The sequence below is a fragment of the Athene noctua genome, chromosome 4 (assembly GCF_965140245.1).
Source record: "Athene noctua chromosome 4, bAthNoc1.hap1.1, whole genome shotgun sequence".
Lineage (NCBI taxonomy): Eukaryota > Metazoa > Chordata > Aves > Strigiformes > Strigidae > Athene > Athene noctua.
The window spans coordinates 58,774,968-58,794,875 of NC_134040.1; the positions used below are offsets into that span (position 1 = coordinate 58,774,968).

The 19,908-nt window shown below is 39.9% G+C and overlaps 2 protein-coding genes across 3 annotated transcripts in view; one reads left to right on the forward strand and one right to left on the reverse strand.

Moving 5' to 3' along the window:
- The window catches only part of GSTCD (glutathione S-transferase C-terminal domain containing), a 75,410-nt gene extending 74,279 nt beyond the window's left edge, over window positions 1-1,131 (reverse strand). Inside the window, exon 1 of the mRNA XM_074903983.1 lies at window positions 1,095-1,131. The gene's annotated coding sequence lies outside the window, so the exon portion shown is untranslated. The remainder of the gene's footprint in view (window positions 1-1,094) is intronic.
- Window positions 1,132-1,232: 101 nt separating this feature from the next.
- Window positions 1,233-19,499, forward strand: INTS12 (integrator complex subunit 12). Of its 2 annotated transcripts, none has more exons than XM_074903984.1 (7): window positions 1,233-1,346; window positions 7,875-8,040; window positions 10,053-10,205; window positions 10,733-10,920; window positions 14,687-14,846; window positions 16,085-16,237; window positions 18,550-19,499. In XM_074903984.1, the coding sequence occupies exons 2-7, from the start codon at window positions 7,885-7,887 to the stop codon at window positions 19,129-19,131; spliced, it is 1,392 nt and encodes a 463-aa protein (XP_074760085.1). In that variant the 5' UTR covers window positions 1,233-1,346; window positions 7,875-7,884; the 3' UTR covers window positions 19,132-19,499. The 2 variants fall into 2 exon arrangements, with proteins under 2 accessions (XP_074760085.1, XP_074760086.1); XM_074903985.1 differs by lacking the exon at window positions 1,233-1,346 and adding an exon at window positions 2,371-2,392.
- Window positions 19,500-19,908: the final 409 nt, after the last annotated feature.

Below are 19,908 nucleotides of genomic sequence, written 5' to 3' on the forward strand. Positions count from 1 at the left end.
AGTTACTGTGTTAACAATGTAACTAAGAAAATTGTTGGTTTAGAAAGAAATGTTTCCCAGGAAAACTTTAAATAAATAATCGTATAAACACCCTCATCCTTTTAGTTCCTGAAAAAAAATCTCGTTTATTTGTCAATTACTACGTGGTAAAACAGAATTTACGGTAAAGACACATTAACATCTGACAAATGGTCGACATAGACATTTAAAAACATACGGTTTTCTCTAGCAAATATTTAACTTAGTACAAAGTAAAATTTGTGCTTTAAGGCTGATAACTTTGGAGGTTGGAGTTATATTTCTATCCAGACAATCAATTTGCTGCATGAGTTAAGGGGCCACTACTGCGTCCTCAAGTGAATCCAAAGAGAAGCACACGAGTTTTCCATTAAGAACTTCAAACCAGAATTTCAGACAGGTATATCACTAAAGTAAAAGTTGTCAGTGGTTCAAGAAAGTAAGATACGAGCTAAAAAGAACAGAAGCCAAACTTTAAAAGACAGCACAGTAGAACTCGGTTGTTGCATAAAATAATACCAGAGCTAAAACTCCTTTGGAGATTTAGTCCATAAAACCTCCACTCTAAGCTTGTCCTGCAGTTTGTCAGCCCAGAATAATAGGACCTGGTATTCAACACAGAAACTTTTTATTTGCTTTTATTGCGCGCTTTTTTTTCCCCAAAAAACCTTAGCCATAATTCGCTAGATGTCATAGGAACGACACGAATGCTACAAGCATCTTTTTCTCCATTAACTGGTCTTCACCGACAAACACCTCAACAAGTTGTTTCCAGCCAACACCCCTTCGCAAAACAGACACCCAACGGCAAAGGGGCGGACGCAGCCGTTCTCAGGGAGCACCGGCGAGGGGGAAGCAGAAAACCGGGGCTCCCCAGGGCTGCGCGGAGAGCGCCCAGACCCGCCGCCCTCGCCCGCGAGGGACCCCGGGGGAGCGGCTAGCGCCGCCGCACACCCGCCGGCCGCTCTCCCTCAGGCGGCTCCCGCCAGCACCGGCCTCTCCCCGCCGCCGCGGCCGGTACACGCGGCAGTAACACCCGCCCCTCCCCCGACAGCCCCGCGCGCACTCGCGCTTACCCCGCCCGGCCCCGCACGCGGACCAGCACCGCCGCTTCCGCCCCGGCTCCGCCCCTTCCTGCGCGCGCGCCCCGCCGCGCCCCGCCCCCCCGCCTCCCCCTCCCGCCCGCCCGCAGCGCGGAGCGCGCTGCCCCGGAACCGCTGTCTCCAGGCGCTGGTTGCGCGGGGGGACCGGCGCGGCGGCGGACCCGGCTCCGGGCGGAGAGCGGTGGCAGCGGCCCCCGCGCACCCTCCTCCTCCCGCTGCTCTTCGGTAAGAGCGCGGCGGGCGGCTCCGCGGGGGCAGACACGACTTCGCCGGGATCTGGGAGGAGGGGGCTGGGGGGGACGCGGGGACACACACTCGCACTCACTCGGCGGCTGTTACCGCTGGTCCCGGGGCGGGGCGAGCGCTGAGTCTCCCTGTGGCGCGGGGAGGGCCTGGGCGGAGCCGGCAGGGCAGCGGAGCGGAGCGGAGGGGAGGTGGCCGCGTTGGCCCTGTGGGTGCTGGCGTCCCTTCTGCCGGTGTCTGGAGGGACGGCTCCCAGCTGCTGCGGCCTTGAGGAAACCGGGCTACGGCGTTAACGGGCCCGGAGGGGTTCCCGCAGCCGTCTGGGGCTCTGCCGGGATGGGAGCCCGTCGCGCTGCTCTGCCCCGGGGTGGTGGTTTCCACCTCGGAGCCCGGGGCCGTGTGGAGCTGCCCAGGCCGAGCAGGCTCCGTTGCTGGCGTCGCGGTGAAACGGGGGGTCATCTCCTCCGTTGTGTTAGGGGCTGGCCCCGGGCGCGGCTGCGGAATGAAGGCGACACTGGCCCGCCCGTGGGGACAGCGATTGGGAAGAAAGAGACCGAGCAAATAGAGGTGGTGTATCTGCCGTATGGGGTATATAAGTTTCAACCGTAGCATAGGAAATTTTTTTATTAAAAGATAGCAGCATTTTGTTCTTTTAAGCATTTTATTTTTAAAGAGTGACTTGTAGGTGAGAGGCTTTTCCTTCATTCTTAAAGGAAATGTCAGGGAGAGATTTGCAGCAAGTATGTTGCAAAGGATCGGGTCATGGCTTTGGTATAACTAATTCAGAAATTCAGTTGCTTCTTCCACTGAGAAATCACCCAGAAGGATGATAATCTAGGGAATTTGTAAACCTTATAAATTTCTGCAGTCATTGAATTAGGGAAGGATGAAAACAATAATGGAGATGTAGTAAATTTTCGACTTAAACTAATGAGCAATGACATCTGTTTAAACAGCATCTTCAGGTCTGTTTTTGCAGAATATCGAAGCTTGGTGGTGGCAGAGATTAGCAAATCTCAATTGCGTAGGTATGATTATCTCGTTTACTTGACTAAATGTTTTTTTATAAAACTGATTTTTGTAGCAACACAACTATGCATGAGAACAGAAACATTTTGTAGAAAGATAAGGCAGATGTAACAGGAAAAGGGCTTGATTAAGCAGGGAACTCCTATGCAAAAAGGACATATACAGGAGGTGGAAGTGGAGATAAAAGATACAAAGGAGGAATGTAGAAATATTGCCCAGGCATGTAGCAATGGTGTTAGGAAAGTCAAAGCTAAGCTAGTTTTAGAAACTAGCAAGCAATATCAACAGAATGAGTTGCTGCTTATCAGGGAAAGGATTCATAAGGAAAATATGGTGCTGCTGCTCAGTGGGACAAGTGTTTTAGTGACAGCAGACACAGATAAGGGTGAGATGGTTGATGTCTTCACCAATAAGGTCTCCCAGGCCTTTAGTCACAAGGTAGGGTTCAAGGAGAGGAGGAACTGCAAGTTGTGGAAGAGGATTGAAGCAGGGATTGTTTATCCACCAAGTCCATGGGCCCAGGTAGACTGCATTCAAGGGTGCTGAGGGCTGACAGTGTCTTCACAGAGCTACTCTCTGTTGTCTTTGAAAGGCCATGAGGCTGGGGGAGATCCCCAAAGACTGGAGAAAGGCAAATCTTACGTTCATCTTCAAAAAGGGCAAGAAGGACAATTTGGAGAACTACAGGCTGGTCATCTTTGCTCCCTCCACCTGTGGAAAGTCATGGAGGAAGCCATTTGTAGGCATAAGAAAGCAGAGGTGGTGACTGGGGATAACCAGCTTGGGATCTACCAAGGATAAATCATGCCTGACCAGCTGGATTTTCCTCTGGGACAAAGTAACTAGATCTGAAGATGAAGGGAGAGTGTTGGATGTCATCTGCCGTGGGCTCAGGGTGACCTAATGGAAGCCTTTATATACCTAAGAGGAGACTATTGAAAAGATGGAGCCAGTCTTTCTACTTGGGTGCACTGCATAAAAATGAGAGCACAAGTTAGAACTTCCAATTCAAAGTAAGGAAATGAGGGCAGTTGGGCATTGGGATTGGTTGCCCAGAAGGTTTGTCACGTTCCCATGTTTGGAGGTTTTTCAAGATCCAACTGGACAGAGGCCTAGGCACACTGTCCTGAATTCATTGTTGACTTTGCTTTGAGCAGGAGGTTACATAGGGTGACCACTTGGGGTCCCTTCCAAACGGAATGATTCTGTGATTTGTAAACAATGTACTGTTTGTGAGGAGTAGAGGACAGCAAGTATAGGGAAATAGTGTAATCTTATAAATTTGGGGTAAACAGATTACTGTCATATTGAAATCTTAATTTAAAAGAATGGTACAAAATATGCTGTAGAATAGAATGTAAAAGGGAGGATACTGGTACTAGTAACTCCATAGCAGAAGATTTTACTCCAGTCTTCTTAAATTCTTTGGAGAAGATATCAAATAAATAAGAACTGATTAATACAATGGTTCTGATTAATCCTATTGTCTGGACTAATAAAGTCTGTGAGTTTTGAAATATCTCTCATGGGAAATAACTGAGAAATTATGTTGTCATAGATCAAGTCCTATTAAGATACTAAAACAAAAACTGAAAATAGAAGTTAATTTTTTCCTGCTTTCAAGATTTCCCTTGCTATACTTCAAGAGTTAAATCTGAAAATGATCTGGAGAAGGCATTATTGGTAAGTAAGCAAAATCTGCCACTGTCACAGTTACTAGAATAGTCAGGAATAGAGAAGATCCTGAGAAACAGAAGAATCCAAAGGGGGAAGAAAAAAAAAAAAAGAGTAAATTGATATTATAGTGGTAAGTGAAAGTAATTATTGATGAACATAGTGAGGTGGATTGGAATTTTGTGCTATTGATTCATGTTACTGGGTTTTTAAGTTAACTGCTACAGATGTTGAAGGTAGCTGAAGATATGTGAATGAAAGTCCTTTTAATAATCATTGTCAGTGAAAAGTAAAAGTATTGCTGAGTTTGTAAAGAATGGGTTTGATAATAACATTGCAATAGGAATTGAAGTTGTGCACTTTCTTGGAAAAATATCTTCAATTGTATGCCTGTCTTAGAAAATAATAGAAATAGGAGTTCAGAAACAGGTGGATGAAAATACAACCATATCTGAAAATGTAATGTAAGTAGATCCATATAACTGAAAGTGATGACGAGCAAGATAATATATGTGTAGGCATGCAAAATAATAGCTGGCAAATAAACGAAGAGAGAGGGGCTCTTGCACCCTGGAAATCTGGTGAGTCTATTAAATTGGAAGACCACATATTCAGTATAGTGCTCAATTAAGCTTGTGTGTATTTAGCAGAAGACAATAGTATGCTCAAGAAATGAGAGACTCAAAAAGTTCTTAGATGTTTTAAGAATAACAACCCAATAATTAACATCGTTTTTTTCCACAGGGATTTAAACTACTTAGTCATATGCATTGGGAAGTTACTCCGGGATTGTCAGTTGTAGGATTTTTAGCATTAGATACTTCAGAGAGTTTTGTTTTGCGACCTTATATTTGGTCTTGTCTGTTCATCATCAAACAGTTCTTACACAATAGTGAAGACATGCCAAACAGACCGAAGCTGAGAAAGGTGCTTTTAGAGCTGGACTAACGGATCAATGCTTAGTTGCAAGAGGGTGCGCTTGTCCCTACTCCGTGCATTGCCTGCATGTTGCCTCCAATTACTACTGCCTTCTGCAGAACCAGTTTTCCTCTGGGTTCCATTATAACACAGCCCTCTAATCTCAGAGTTGCTTTGTCAAACTGCTACACAAAACACAGTGTCATACGCACTTTTTTCCTATTTTTTTTCCTAAACGATGTTTGAATTATTTTCTGCACCAAGATTCCACTTCAACCAGAAAGTCGAAGAGTGCTCTTGGGCAGAATAACCTATGGCATCATCATTAAAACACTGTACTATTCTTGCTCCAAGGCTATGAAGTTGCTATATGCCAACTTCACCACCAGAGGGGCAGTTTATGAATGAAAATGTGATTGGATCTTAGTTTTACAAGTATCAAACTGCTGTTCTGATCTGTAAACATGTGGAAAAAGCCACTGCCAAAAGCACTAATTTGTCTTTTGGACCAAGCCAGTTATTGGTGTTAGCCTGCTCAACATTTGGGTTATTGTGGTCCAGTAAGGAGAGAATATTTATCAATTTACTTTTTTCAGATGATGCTGGTTTTGAGACAACTATTGATGTGTTCATCTTTCTGTTAAATATACTTACCTTCTTTAACTTACAGATAGATTTTTTTTTTAAATTTAAAATATGTGCCTAAACTGAGCATAGCTGAACTGTTTAATAAGCCTAATTGTTTCTCTTCTCATGAGAAATTTCATGTGATATGTTAGTTGTAACTGCAGTAGCATATGACATTATAACTTACCCTTGAGAACAGAGAAATAATTGCTGCAATTTCATACACAAATAAAAGAATAGATACAGAGAACCCTTTTGAAATTTGGATTTTAACAGTTCCTTTACAATATATGTCTTTTAAAAAGATAGAGCTAGAAATAACTCGGGGAAGTGTTACCTTCAGAAAGATGAAAACAGAATTATTATGCTTACACTTGTTCTCTAAATACTACAGGCATCCTGAATTGGCTGCTAATGACTGTTGAGGCCACCTGTTCCTTATGTACACAAGTATATATTCCTAGAAGAAGCCTCGGAAAAGAACTTAAGGGATTTTTTTTTAACAGGGAGTTATTCCAAATTTCTGAAATTATTGTTTTAATTCTACTGTTTTCATTCAACAGAGGGTTTAACAGAGTCCTAATTTAAGTTTGTATGGTACTGAAATTGGAAGGCATATTCACAGAACAAAGAAATAGAAGAGATAACCTACCCACAAAACTCAGGAGTAGCCTGAAAATTTATCAGAGGTAGATGCATAAAAAAGAGTGTACGGGCTTTCCACGCACATTGAATTCACTTTTTGTAAACATCAGAGACGGACTGAATTGTCTGGATGGGGCTTGCACAGCAGTCTCTGATCAGTGAAAAAGCAGAGTAACTGGTGCGTAGTACTTACTAGAGGTTCTGTGGCCACCAGAAAATGATTTGACAAGTAGCAAAGATTAAGGAAGAGAGAAGAGGCTCTTGAAGAGTATTCTTAACTCTCTGCTGGGTCCATTGATAAAATCCCTATGAAGTCTACTGTATGTCAAACTCCTTGATGATCTCAGTCAAGCGATTCTCTGGTGTCTCGTGAAAGCTCAGCATGAGATAAAGGTTCCTGGAGACTTCTAGGCAAGTGTTGAGGGAGCAGGCTGCCACTGCTGGTGTTTTGGCCAGAGAGGTAAAAGTTCACTGCCTTGAATATCAAAAGGAATTCATCAGACAAAACCTTGGAAGCTCTAGCTGAAAAAGCTGTCCAGGCAGTGCTTTTGAGCAGAACTGATGAAAGCCTTTTCAAGAATGTCTTCTAGATTACTGCATAAATTTTTTTTTTTTTTAAAGTCCTGATGTGTTTTAAATGAGATTTGAAGGGATTATTAGCAATACCACTTCTCATTAATTTTGAAAAAGCAGGAAACTTCCCTTCTTAAATTGTTAGTTGTTAATTACTGATTAAGTTAGAGAGCTGTCTGTCCTTGTTGGGAAAATTTCTGATGTAAATGAAGTTCCTTAGAGCTTTTGTTGAAGAAATCAATAGAGAAGGCTCCAGAGTGCAAGAGTGTACTGCTGTGAAGCAAACGGGGTTTTTTAAAATTTATTCTAACCTTTTCCTCAGCTTATTCCATCTACATTGACACTGTCATCTTGGAGCTCTAGATAGTCGTTACTCAACATGAAAACCTAGGCTGTCACAAGAGGACTTGGATAAATCACAATCTGAATTATAAATTTTCTCACTGTTTCAGCTAAATTTAAAAATAGACCATATATTTTTTCAGACTTTTAATATATATGAAATCATATACTAGCTGTTTTATATCTCTTATATTGTATGTTACAATGAGTTGTTCTTTTCAGAAGTTTCAAGTTATTTTTTCTGCAAGTAAGAGATTTTTGTTATCCTGAAGTGAGCAATGAGATAGATATCACTGTATATGCAAATAAAGTTAAGGAGAAGGGTGGTAATTGCTTTTCTTGAAGTTTATACTTATTTTGCATACTTTTCAATATTCTGTATATACAGAATATCAAGAATATGAAATATTTATTCCATTTGTGTAAGTATGATGAGTTCCGTTTTTGAACACCAGATATGCCAAATAATGAATTTGACATCACTTCTGATGTAAAGCCAAATTCAAGTTCTGCAGTTCCGAGGTTCATAATCAGTCATCTTCTAATGATGATAATTAATTTACATATCATCCTTGCTGTGATTTAATATAATTTCATTCCACACACCAAAAAAAAATCTCTGAGATAGTTAGCCACATGCTGTTTGAATTATGCTCCATATGAATAAAGCTGTTGTTGGTTTTCTTTTTTTCCCTCCTCCAGAGACACCCCAATGGCTGCTACAGTGAACTTGGAACTTGATCCCATTTTTCTGAAAGCCCTGGGCTTCTTGCATTCAAAGAGTAAGGACTCTGCTGAAAAGCTGAAAGCGCTTCTTGATGAGTCTTTGGCCAGAGGAACTGACTCAAGCTATCGTCCGTCTCAGAAGGTACTGATATTAGAGAGCACAGATCATTTGTGTATGCCTTTTTAAAACTACTGCTATTCCTAGTTCGTCTTTTATAGCTGAAAAGTTAAGAGTATCAGAAACTGAAGAAAAATAGAAAGTAATTATGGAACGTTCATCATTCCCCTTTTATGCAAAATAATCTGTTTGATTTAACTTGAAGTTAATGAGGAAAAAAAAAAATCTCTTTACCTTGTTGGTTTACCAAGACCTGTGAAAGAGATATTCAACACTATATTGCAAGTGTCATGATTTTGTAATAGTACTTTTTGTACTCACTTTTATATCAGTTTTGGCACTTTCGTTCGCAAGCTATCATACACTGTAAGGTGAACCCCAAAATTACATATTTCTTCAGTTACAATCAAAACTAAAATGTCTTTAAAATGCAGATTGTTTTTTCCACAGATAAATATGAATGAAAACAAGCTATTTACTGATAAAGCTGTATCTCTTCTCTTGAAATTCTGTTACTGAAGTCATATGAGAGTGAAAACCACCAAATGGTTCAAAGCAGAAATGATTTGCAGGCTGAAACCATTGCCATCCAGTGGACAAACATTATTTTTCATCTACTGAAAATCACTAAACACCTGCTAGAGAGAATATTTGAATCTGAGATTAGTCTATGGAAATAACCAAGCAGGGACATCCTGATATTGCTACATATTGCCATATGGATAATGAGGTAGTGTTCTCCCCTAGGATGCTTAGAAGTCACCCTGGTATATTCTAATGATGGTCTGTATGCTCATATGTTAGTAATATTTCACTTCTGTGTACGTAATCCGAATAACTAAAAGGCGCTATTACCACTACAGCATACATCGTGCTTGAACTGTGTGGTCTAACTCCTTTCTATTCAAATTGTTAACTCCCTGAAACCTAAACTGCAGTTCCCTCTAACACAGGCCTCAAAACTCTCAGGTGCCCTCCATGTCAGAGCTCAAAGAAGTGTTGGTTTAAAGAGGAAGCAGGGAGCTGAATAATAGTGGAAAGAGGAAAGCCAATTCTAATAGTAGTAGTCACCTGCCCTCAGGTGAGATCGAGGCTCATGCCAGAGGAAGAAATCTTGTGTTCTCCTCTTTTCAGTGTGTCTCCAGTGTGTCTCAGCTGGACTGCAAAGCTCAGAAATGGAAGAAGGTGCAAGAATTCCTTTCCTTGCATTCTCGGGCTGCAGGATTAATTTGTAGTTGACCATGAAGTCCACAAACAGAGTAAGGAGCACAGGATTACCTCAGTTGGGCAAATGAGGAAATCCATTTCTGCCTCTGGATGCAACAGGAAGTTAGCAAGCTTGAGGGGGGCTGAAGCTCAGGACCCCTCCCAGTACACAGTAGAGAATTACTCCCTTCTTACCAAGCTGGGGGCGGTACCTTGCTCATGCACATTGGTGTGATTAATCACTCATTTACAGATTTGCTTGGTTATTATCCATTGCTAACACTAATGTGTCATTAATAAGAGCTATTGATTTCTGTTGAGATGTAAATTTATTAATCTGATAGGTGAATATGGACTGAGATTAGGTGGAGCTCAATATTTTTCTCCATGAGGGAATGAAATATTGATGTCTGGTGACATCAGATGTCAGCTTATGTTTTCAGCTTATATTGAATTTTGTCCTCAGAACTATCTGAAAATTTGTGTTCTTTATCTCTTTGATTTTAAAAGCAGAAAAGTTTTCCTTTTTAATTAATGTTCCAAAGTGGATTTGTCTTTGGAAAAAGAGCACCTTTTCCTCTGGAAGATGAGTGATCAGGGGAGATTTTAATAGTTGACTGCAGCTTAAACACATTAGTTTGTTGATGTGATATGAAAATATTTAAGAAATGTTTTTTAAAAAGAAAGTGTGTGTGTGTGTGTGTGTGTGTATATGTACATGATCAATGTTGTATGACATGGTTTTTTGCCTATTTTGTTATCTAACTAGTTGCAAACTAGGAAGTAATTCAAGTGTAGGATTTGCCTTCAATTTTTGTTTCTGTTTTCAGGAAACAGAGCAACCAAAAGTATCTGTTACCAAACCTATTTCCAGTAAGCAAGAGCCTAAAGCTTCTTCTAGTTTGCCTTCTGGCAACAACAATGGCAAGCCCACTGCATCAGAAAAGGTGAAAAAAGAAACAGAAAAAAGATCTGCTGATAAAGTAAGTAACTCCTCTAATGAAATAACTTGGTTAATAAACTTGAAGATGTTTTAGACAAAAGCTCTCCTTAACCTGGTAAGTCAACTCATCTAATGGTGCATAGCCTTATCCAGTCACGTTGCCATTTAGTCAATCCAACAAAAGTCTTGTTATAATTATTCTGTGAATGTTTTCTCTGCTTCTTGCAGAGGGGTTAGACTAGACCTTAAAAGGCCCCTTCCAACCTAAACCGTTCTGTGATTCTATGTTTTAGATATCCTGATAATAAGAGGTTACTAAAATATAGCAAGCTGAAATGTGAGATTCCCAAAGCTTTTTCAAGGATTTTGAGGTGAAGTACAAAAAGTGGATTTGAGCTTCTAGTTCATAAATATTTGAAGAAAATATATATCTAAGGAAAATATATTGTCGGTATGCTGTGTAAAGTACACCTTCTTATACTGCTAACCTAATTGTTTCAGTCTTTTTGTCATTTTAATAATAACCATTAGCTTTTTGCATTTTCACATTCTGTGTGTGTGTAACAGATAAAAGGAGATACCACTGAAGGAGCTGATACACCGAAGAAGCCCAGACTAGAGAAGCAAGAGGCTCGTTCCTCTCCTATTACAGTTCAGACAAGCAAGGATTTATCCATGCCTGATTTATCTAGCTTTGAGGAAACCAGTGCTGATGACTTTGCTATGGAAATGGGATTAGCCTGTGTTGTTTGCAGGTAAGTCAACATTGCTTCATTGCAATTGTGTGGTTACCTTTTTTTTTTCCATTGTGTAGGATTGAGTTAATGTTTTCTATGGCTTTTATTCTGGAAATCACTTAAGCACATATCTAAAATTAATAATACATTTAAGCATCCTTCATGAATAAGAACAGATTCTTGAAAATGGAACCTTTAATGTGAAAACCAACTTTTCATCTTCAGGAAAGGACAAATGAAAAATAATAAAACAACACATGATCACAATGCAAATGACAAATACTGACTCTTACTTATTAGAAAAAAAGTTAAAATATTAATGGCTAATGATAGGCATTTTTTAAAAATCAGTTCTCTTCTGAAAACACTTTTAAGTGGCACTATTATGAGATCTGTATGTGTTACTTCTCTTTTCATAATCATTTGACATTAGTTTACATAGTTAATAGTGTAAATATATCTTGCAGTCAAGACAGGTTCTCTTTACTTTTCAGTAAGGGCTCTAAAATTGGATCTTAGTAACATTCTGCTAACAATATGTTTTGTGTTAACAGATGTATAAAATATGCTTTTGAATATCCATCCTGGGATCAAGTCACTCAAATTGGGATTTGGTTTCACAGATGATTTATATCCTTCTAAGTCCCCACTGCTGCCAAAAAGAACAGTTTGGCTCTCCCAGTTGTGCCTCCTCCCCTGTCCTGTTCAGGAGGTGTATTGCCCACACATGTGTTTGATCAGCTGTATCAGCTTCTGCATCAGCTCTCCACTTGGATTTTCCAATAGGGTAAGGTCTCAGTCAGCTTAGAGAGTGTAAATGCTTATGCTGGCACATGTGTGGATACAGGAATGTAGACCCAGGACAGAGAGGAAAGTGGGACTGGCCTTTTGGTAGCAGTATGTATTTTATCTCAGCTTAAGTCAATTAGGAAATTGTGCTTTATAATTTTGTTCTTCAGCTATTTCTGCAGTCATTCCTGTTGTGCAGATAAGGAGGTGTCTCCAGTACATGGAGGATAAATTTCTATTTTTACAGCCAATTATACTCTTAACCAATTGTGGACTGATGAGATTTCAAGTCACGTTATTCCCATGTGTTGGCACAAATCTTTAAAACATCTGAAGTATGAAATACATATTTCAATTTTATCTTTCTTCCTGCAAATTCCATTTTTGCTCTCTCCTAAAGGGATGAAGGCCTGCTCAGCATTATGTTAAAGTCTACTAAAAAGTGTATGGTATTAACTTATTTGTCAGGAAAAGTTTTGTTTAGACAGTCTTGAGCTGCTGGGATTATTAATTCTACATCTTCCCTGGCAAAGGAAAACACATAGAGGCATAATGAGAAATACCTGCAAACTAAAGAAAGAAAATGCAGCTGCATAGTGTGGCCAAGACTTTGCTTTGAAAAACATAGGCCAGGTATGTGGTTCCATTAGCTGTTCCACAAGCAATGTTTAACCTGGCTGCTGAAGGCGTTGCTTCTAGCTAATCATGGTTACAGTTTCATAGGGCTCTTGCAAAAAGTGCATCTATCCTGGCTAACTAAAATAGCTCTCATTAAGCTGATGCCAGAGGGAGGGAGAAGCACAGCAGGGAAAGAAACAACCCATTAGAGAGGGGATGGCAACAGTCACCCAATGCTCAGGATTTGTTTTCATTTTGCATGAAACCTGCTGGAACTGATGTCGTGTGGTTTTTGATCTCCAGCTCACAATGGACAGGATGTTTTTCAGAGTACTTGTGCTGCAAACTTTCTGAAACCAACATGTTGGTTAAGACAGTATTCCACAATTTACTGCTCAGCTTTCAACATGTGGACCCTTTTTGGGGTTGGCCGTATTGAGCTGAAATAATAACATCCCAGTACATATGAAATATAAAAGCACTGGATACTCTGTAAAATAAATCCAGTATGAATAGTATGTAGAAAATGACATCTTTTAATAACTCAATTATTCGGTCAATTGTGAATGAAAAAATTATGTCCAATTGCAGAGTAGGTGGGATTCGTAGCCACAGGGTTTATACTTATATTGCTTAAGAAGACAAGTTAACAAGAACCCAGCTGTGAGTTCACAAATGCAAAAGAGAGCATTGGAATAGTAACTATTCCTTTTTTATAGATGTAAAAACTAAAGCAGAGACATTAAATGTTTCTTCAAGATCTGCTAAGTGTCAAATGTATTTTCATAGTGACTAGGAGTATCAAACGTTGATGCCTGAGGTGTGTTTCTTCTTGTTCCTTTCTACCAAGTAAGTCAAGGAGAGAGAGTATTAAAATAACTTCACCCTCTGCAATACCTCAGAAAAACAAGGCTCCTCAGTTAGAAGAAGAAGAAATACTACATGCATTTTGCAGATGATAGTGAACTCTGTCTCTCAAAAAATAAAAAAAAAAAGTCTTCTAAAAAGCCTGGTTTTGAAAGATCAACTTTATTTTTATTAATACTTTTTTGTTTGGTTGGGTTCTGAAGGTGAAAATCATTAGGTTTATTTCTCAGTTATCATACCATTTAAAAATAACTCTGGTTTAACTTGTTTCTAGGCATGAAGAGTTCATGGGTTTTTAATCTGTCTGGGATTGTTCTTTGCAATTTTAAAATAGGATGAGTCTCCCCCTTTGAGACATGGTGTTGAAACATCACTGCTTTGTTCTGACCCAATTTAGGAATAACAAACAAATAAAACTGCTTTTGAAATATCCTGCATCTGAAGTAATGGGTCCTGGAATTTTAGAAAGGCTTCTCCCTCTGGTTTTAAATAACCCATTTTAAAAAGAAATATTTCTTAGAAAATGTTCTAGTATCCATATGGACAATACCTTCAGACTTCATTTTCCTGTTATATAAAGAAATAAGGGATTACCTTTCCCCACCCATCTACAAATAGAGTTTCCATGGTTACCTGGGTACCTGCTCCTCAGGGATATGAGCAGAAGCAGCTTAGCAATTAAATAGCTTGATTTGTCATCTGAAAGAAGAAATCATTAGGAAAATGGTATTTGGCTAATTTCACAGACACAGTCCTAGTCATGTGTAGATCACTAATTTGTCATTTATATAGCGTGATTACTTTCACCAGAGGCCCATGCAAAATTAAGTCCTCATCACCAGCTTACATGTTTGCTTCAAGGCAGGACTGCACAGTTAATCCTTTCTGTTCCATCTTTCCATGATTCTGGTATTATCTCGAATTCCAAGTGTCTGTTTGTGTAGTAGGGACCAAAAGGATGGCTAATAAAGCATATTTAAAGTAGCATACAGCTTCGATGATGATGCTTTTAAATCCTGTAGTAGAAAGCACTCTTACAGGCTTGTCACTGAGAAATTACTTGTTCTTGAACTGTATTGTTCTACAGTTTATAACAAAATTATCCAAATGTAAACCAGGCCCTTGTATGCTAATATAATAAGGAAGTCTTATTAGTATACAGTGAGGTGTCCATAAACTGTCCAGGTGAAGTAAAGCAGGTGAGACTTACATTTCTAATATAAAAATCAAACAGGAAAATCAGAAGTGTCATGTACACATGTTTAACAGTATAGAAGTTTTAGATTTTTTTGAAGGAAATTACCTTTTAAAATACAAAATTTCTAAAATATCTGTTAGGAAGAACTCGTACAGGAAGAAGAGAAATACATTTCATTTGCCACAGGTAGAAAATATATGTGAAAGCAAAAATACTGTTAGTTTTTACCTTAAATCTTGCAAAATTGGCAACAATTGGATAATCCTTTAAGTGCTTTCTCCCATAATCTGTTCTTAACTACTTGCTTTGCAGGCAAATGACAGTTATTTCTGGGAATCAGCTGGTGGAGTGTCAGGAGTGCCATAATCTTTACCACCAGGATTGCCATAAACCTCAGGTAACAGACAAGGAAGTGAATGATCCTCGACTTGTATGGTATTGTGCCCGCTGTACCAGGCAGATGAAGAGAATGGTAAGAGTCAGATTTTTTTGTCTCGTATGAGCACTATTTGAATACTGCAGGCTATTTCTAATATGTGAGAGTATTTTAGGGGTTTCAGAAATCTTTGGAAGCATGTTGGAGAACCATTTTTCTCAGCAGTGCTTACCTTGCTGCAGCTGTGTTTTTTAATGTAGCATCTCTAGGGAGATTTCTGTAATTAGCTGCTTAAACAAAGCTTTTTAAAAAGCAGAAGTTGAGTGAAGAAGAGTGAAATAGGATTATTTCCTACTTGGTAAGCAGCAGTTGAAGACTTTTTTATTCCAGGTGATACTCAGTTTTTATTACATGTATACCAAATAGCCCTACAGTTTTAATTTTCTTCTTAGCTTTGGAATGTTTGTTTTCCTGTAAGACAAGACTGCAAAATTCAGTCCAGATCTCAAGTATTCAGTGTTCTCGGGCTTGATAATAAGTTGAGGGTAGCACATTCCAGGATAATATCCCTTTATTTTGATTGATCTGCATGTTAATTTCTTGACTAAACAAACTAATTACTCCTGATCTCACAGGAATCCCACTCATCTTTTTATAAGAAACAAACATCAGAATGAGAAAGCATCTTTGGGTGCATGAAATATTAACCATTAGTTCTCATGACTTTAGTTCTGACATTTTAAAATCAACCCTTTCATACAGCAGGAGATGTGTTCTGTTCTGGAACTGTTCTGTGGTAACTTGCAAGATCTTACAAGGCCTGATTATTCTGATGATCATCAGGCCTTTGAACTGAGAGGAGTGTTTGCTTGAGGTCAGTTACTGCACAGGATAGCCATTGCAGCCATTCAGCATTTGCCTTCAGTATGTCCTTTCCCTTTTTTGTTTGGCACGAATTCCACTATTTTACCTGCCACTTCTTAGCAGGCTCTTGCAGCCTGCATCCCATTACTGCTGGATTCTGTTCCTGTCTTCACGTTCACCTGTCTTTACCTTATTCCTGAGAAGGCCCAGTGCTTTTCTGTTCCCAAAGCGTCAACACTGCCATTCTTTTCACACTGAAATAGCAAGTTCTATTCAGTGTGCTTTTTGGCTGGACTCTGTCCCCAGTACCATACTCAGAACTAATTACCATATTTCTGAGGCACCGTTCAGCTTGAAATTGTAAAGGCCAGATTTCAGTCTGATAATGCTCATGCTTTTTTTAACACTCAAAACAGTCAATGTTAGGCCCATAACTGATTTGGGGTGTTTTTTCCCTGTCACTTGCACAGGCTCAGAAGACACAAAAACCACCTCAAAAACCAGCTCCTGCAGTGGTTTCAGTTGCACCAGCTGTGAAGGATCCATTGGTAAAGAAGCCAGAAATTAAGTTAAAACCTGAGACCCCACCAACATTTCTAGCATTCAAGAGAACAGAAGTCAAGGTAATGTAGTTTACGTTTTCCAGAGTAAGAGTTTACATTTCACTGCATAGATTGGTCTAATTAAAAAAATGACAATCTTTTCTCACAAGAACCATGAATGAAAATAGTCTGCTATGCTGCTATGTGTACCGAGTAGTACCATAGCATAGTTAATTTGTATTAACACTAAAAGACTGGGGGGGAAAAAAACCTCAATTCAACTGTAAGTCCCTGAAGAATTCAACTCTTGAGTGGGTTTTTATGTTACAAGGGAGAGTACAGAATTTATTCCAGGGATTTATTTTTTTTTTCATAATATTTTATGCAAGTAAAAAAGCCTCATAAATCAATGTGCACTAGCAGCCCAGAAAGCCAATTGCATCCTGGGCTGCATCAAGAGAAGTGTGGCCAGCAGATCAAGGGGGGGGGGATTCTACCCCTCTACTCTGCTCCCGTGAGACTTCACCTGGAGGGCTGTGTCCAGCTCTGGGGTCCTCAACATCAGAAGGACATGGAACTGCTTGAGGAGGTCCAGAGGAGGCCACAACAATGATCAGGGGGCTGGAGCACCTCCCCTGTGCGGACAGGCTGAGAGAGTTGGGGTTGTTCAGCCCGGAGAAGAGAAGGCTCTGGGGAGACCTTATAGCGGCCTTCCAGTACTGCAAGGGGGCTGCAGGAAAGATGGGGAGGGACTCTGCCTCAGGGAGTGTAGGGGTAGGATGGTAACAGTTCTAAACTGGAAGAGAGTAGATTTAGTAAGGAAGAAATCCTTCATTGTGAGGTTGGTGAGGCACTGGCACAGGTTGCCCAGAGAAGCTGTGGCTGCCCCCTTCTCTGGCAGTGTTCAAGGCCAGGTTGGACGGGGCTTTGAGCAACCTGGGCTAGTGGAAGGTGTCCCTGCCCATGGCAGGGGGCGTTGGAACTAGATCATCTTAAAGGTTCCTTCCAACCCAAACTATTCTACCATTCTATGCGCTCTGTGGTCAAGTAACATATGCATATTTTAATAGTTAGAAGGCTTCTTCTCATGGTAATAGTGGACTTGACAGTATTGGGTTAACGATTGGACTCGATGGTCTTGAAGGTCTTTTCTGGCCTAGGTGGTTTTATGATTCTGCAATAGAGAGATTAGAGCTGACTCTGCGAGATCTAATTTAGGAGGCTGCTGCTTCTTATATATGTTGCCTCATGTTTCTGTTTTTGCAAGTTATTTAATAAATATTGTCAAAAGTTAGTCAAATGTAGTAAACCAGAGCAGTGTAATAAATAACACAGTGGTCCAACAAAGCATGACCCTTACCTAGGAAAACACATCTTTAACTCAGAATCAAAGCGATTATTCATGTGCTCAAAGTTACGTTTGCTATTGCTCTGCCTGGATGCAAACCATCATGAATAATATGATGGCTATTGCTCAGGCACTTATACTTGTGAATAACTTTTTTCACCTCAGCAGAGTTATTTATGTGCCTGAAGAGGTTGTAGGAGTTAGGCCTGATTTCATCCATCATCTTTACTGTTTAGAAACTGTCTGGATATATTATAGAAGGGGTATTACTTGAATAGAAGGTTTTAATTTCCATTTTGACTCTGCCATTTGGTATAACTCTGGTTTAATAATTCAGTGTGTGTATTATCTCCACCTGAAAACTGGGGATTAAGGTGTGGGAACTGCAGTTAATGGGTATAGCACTTTGCAGGCAAGGAAGACTTTGTTTACAGGAGGTTTGTATTTTGCAGTACCTGAATGGAAAGGCTATAGGAAAGAAGTCCAGTGACTTTTTTTTTTTTTTTTTTAAATATGGTAGAGGCTGCTAAGAACCAAGAGGAGGGAAGGGAACAAAAAGAAGAAGTTTAGACACTGCTAACTTGACCAAAAGACTTTAACAAATGCAATACTTAATTGCTCAGTGTCTAATTTTTTGTCTGAGCATCTGTCATCTGTTAAAACGTGACACTGGGTAATGATAGTAAACAATAAAAGTTGGTGACTTGCTTCCCTCTTCTATACTTCATGAATTTGGGCTTTTTGTAGTTACTTTGGTTAAGCCATCTTTTAGAGTTTAGGGGGGATCACAATGCCATATGATAGCCTGCCAGCTGGAAAAGGCGGTACTGGTTTTATGTGGCTGGGAAATTAAAAGTTGCGCTGCAGCTGGCATCCTTTCCTTTTCTTATTAATACTTTTAACTGTGGTGACCAGTGTTGAAATATTGTCTGCTGGGTGTTCCTGGGAAAAGAACTGAAACAGAGGCTCAATCTATTCCTGATGTGATGTGTTACACAAATAGATGCTATTTGTTACACAAATAAGAATGCTTTATTTATTTTAGACCTCGGCAGCAATTTCGGGGAACTCGGCCAGTACAAGTGTTTCCTCTTCAGCAACCAGTGGCCTTACAGGATGGGCTGCTTTTGCAGCCAAAACCTCCTCTGCCAATCCATCAACTGCCAAACTGGGATCAACAGCACAGAGTGCCAGTGGGAAACCTGCAGCTTCTTCAAATAACCAGAAACCTGTGGGTTTGTCAGGGTTGGCAACCTCCAAAACAGGACTAGGGTCAAAAATAGCTTCTGCCAACAACAACACAAACCCTGTTCAGCTGAAACCTCCTCCACCTCTGACACTGGGGAAAACCACTCTTAGTCGTTCGGTAAGCAGTGACAATGTCAGCAAAGTAGGTCTTCCTAGTCCCAGCAGTACTGCACCAAGCACCAGCAGCCAGGTGAGCAGTGGGAATGGCAACAGTGGGACTGTGGGTAACAGTGGGGGCAGTGCAAGCAAAACCACGGCAGATACTGGTAATCAGTCAACCTCCCTAAAAGGCCCGACTTCTCAGGAATCTCAGCTCAATGCTATGAAGAGGTTACAAATGGTCAAGAAGAAGGCTGCTCAAAAGAAACTCAAAAAGTAGTATGGCTGCGTGGTAATTTTGTTGATTGTGTTCTGTGAAACAGCAGGGTTAGTGTTTTTCTTAAAGAAAATCCTCTGATTACTGGATGAAACAGTAGTTAAATCGGGGAAGCCCAAAACCTAGGTTATACAGGAGGTCAAACTTTAATCCTAGTATTTCTTCTGACGTTGCAAATCTATGGATTGAATATGTTGGAGGAATTCACTATTATATGCTCCTGTTCTTTAGCTCAAAGCACTGAAACTTGAAATTGTACAAGTTGGTTATTTTGGAGTATAAAAAACAAAAAACAGATTTATGTGGACACTTAATACATTGAACTGACTGAAACTGTCATTCTTAAATGTTATTAATAAAAGTATTATTAATCTGGGAAATCATTGCTGTTTTTCTTTCACCTGATTTTCTGATACTTAAAAAGGCTTCAGCTGTTCAGAGTTGTCTATATTGTACAGAGTTAATGAAGCTTATCCCAGATTATACAGTTCCTTAGGGGAAAAAATATATTTTCTTTTAAACAATTTCAAAAATTAACTGTTAAACAACATGTTCTATTTAAAGCAAGAGTTTTAAATGGCCTGTTTTGGTGGGGAACTTCTCAGGTCATTTTGCTGTTGTACTTCTCAGAGGGAGAAGAAAAGCACTGGCAGAAGATAAATGGTCCCTAAACCATAAAAAGAGCGGAAGAGCCAGAACAGTGTTTTCAAGCCTTCTTAATCTGTAGAGAACCTTGATATTGTCCTGTTGATTATGAATAGAAAATAAGCAGTAGGCAGT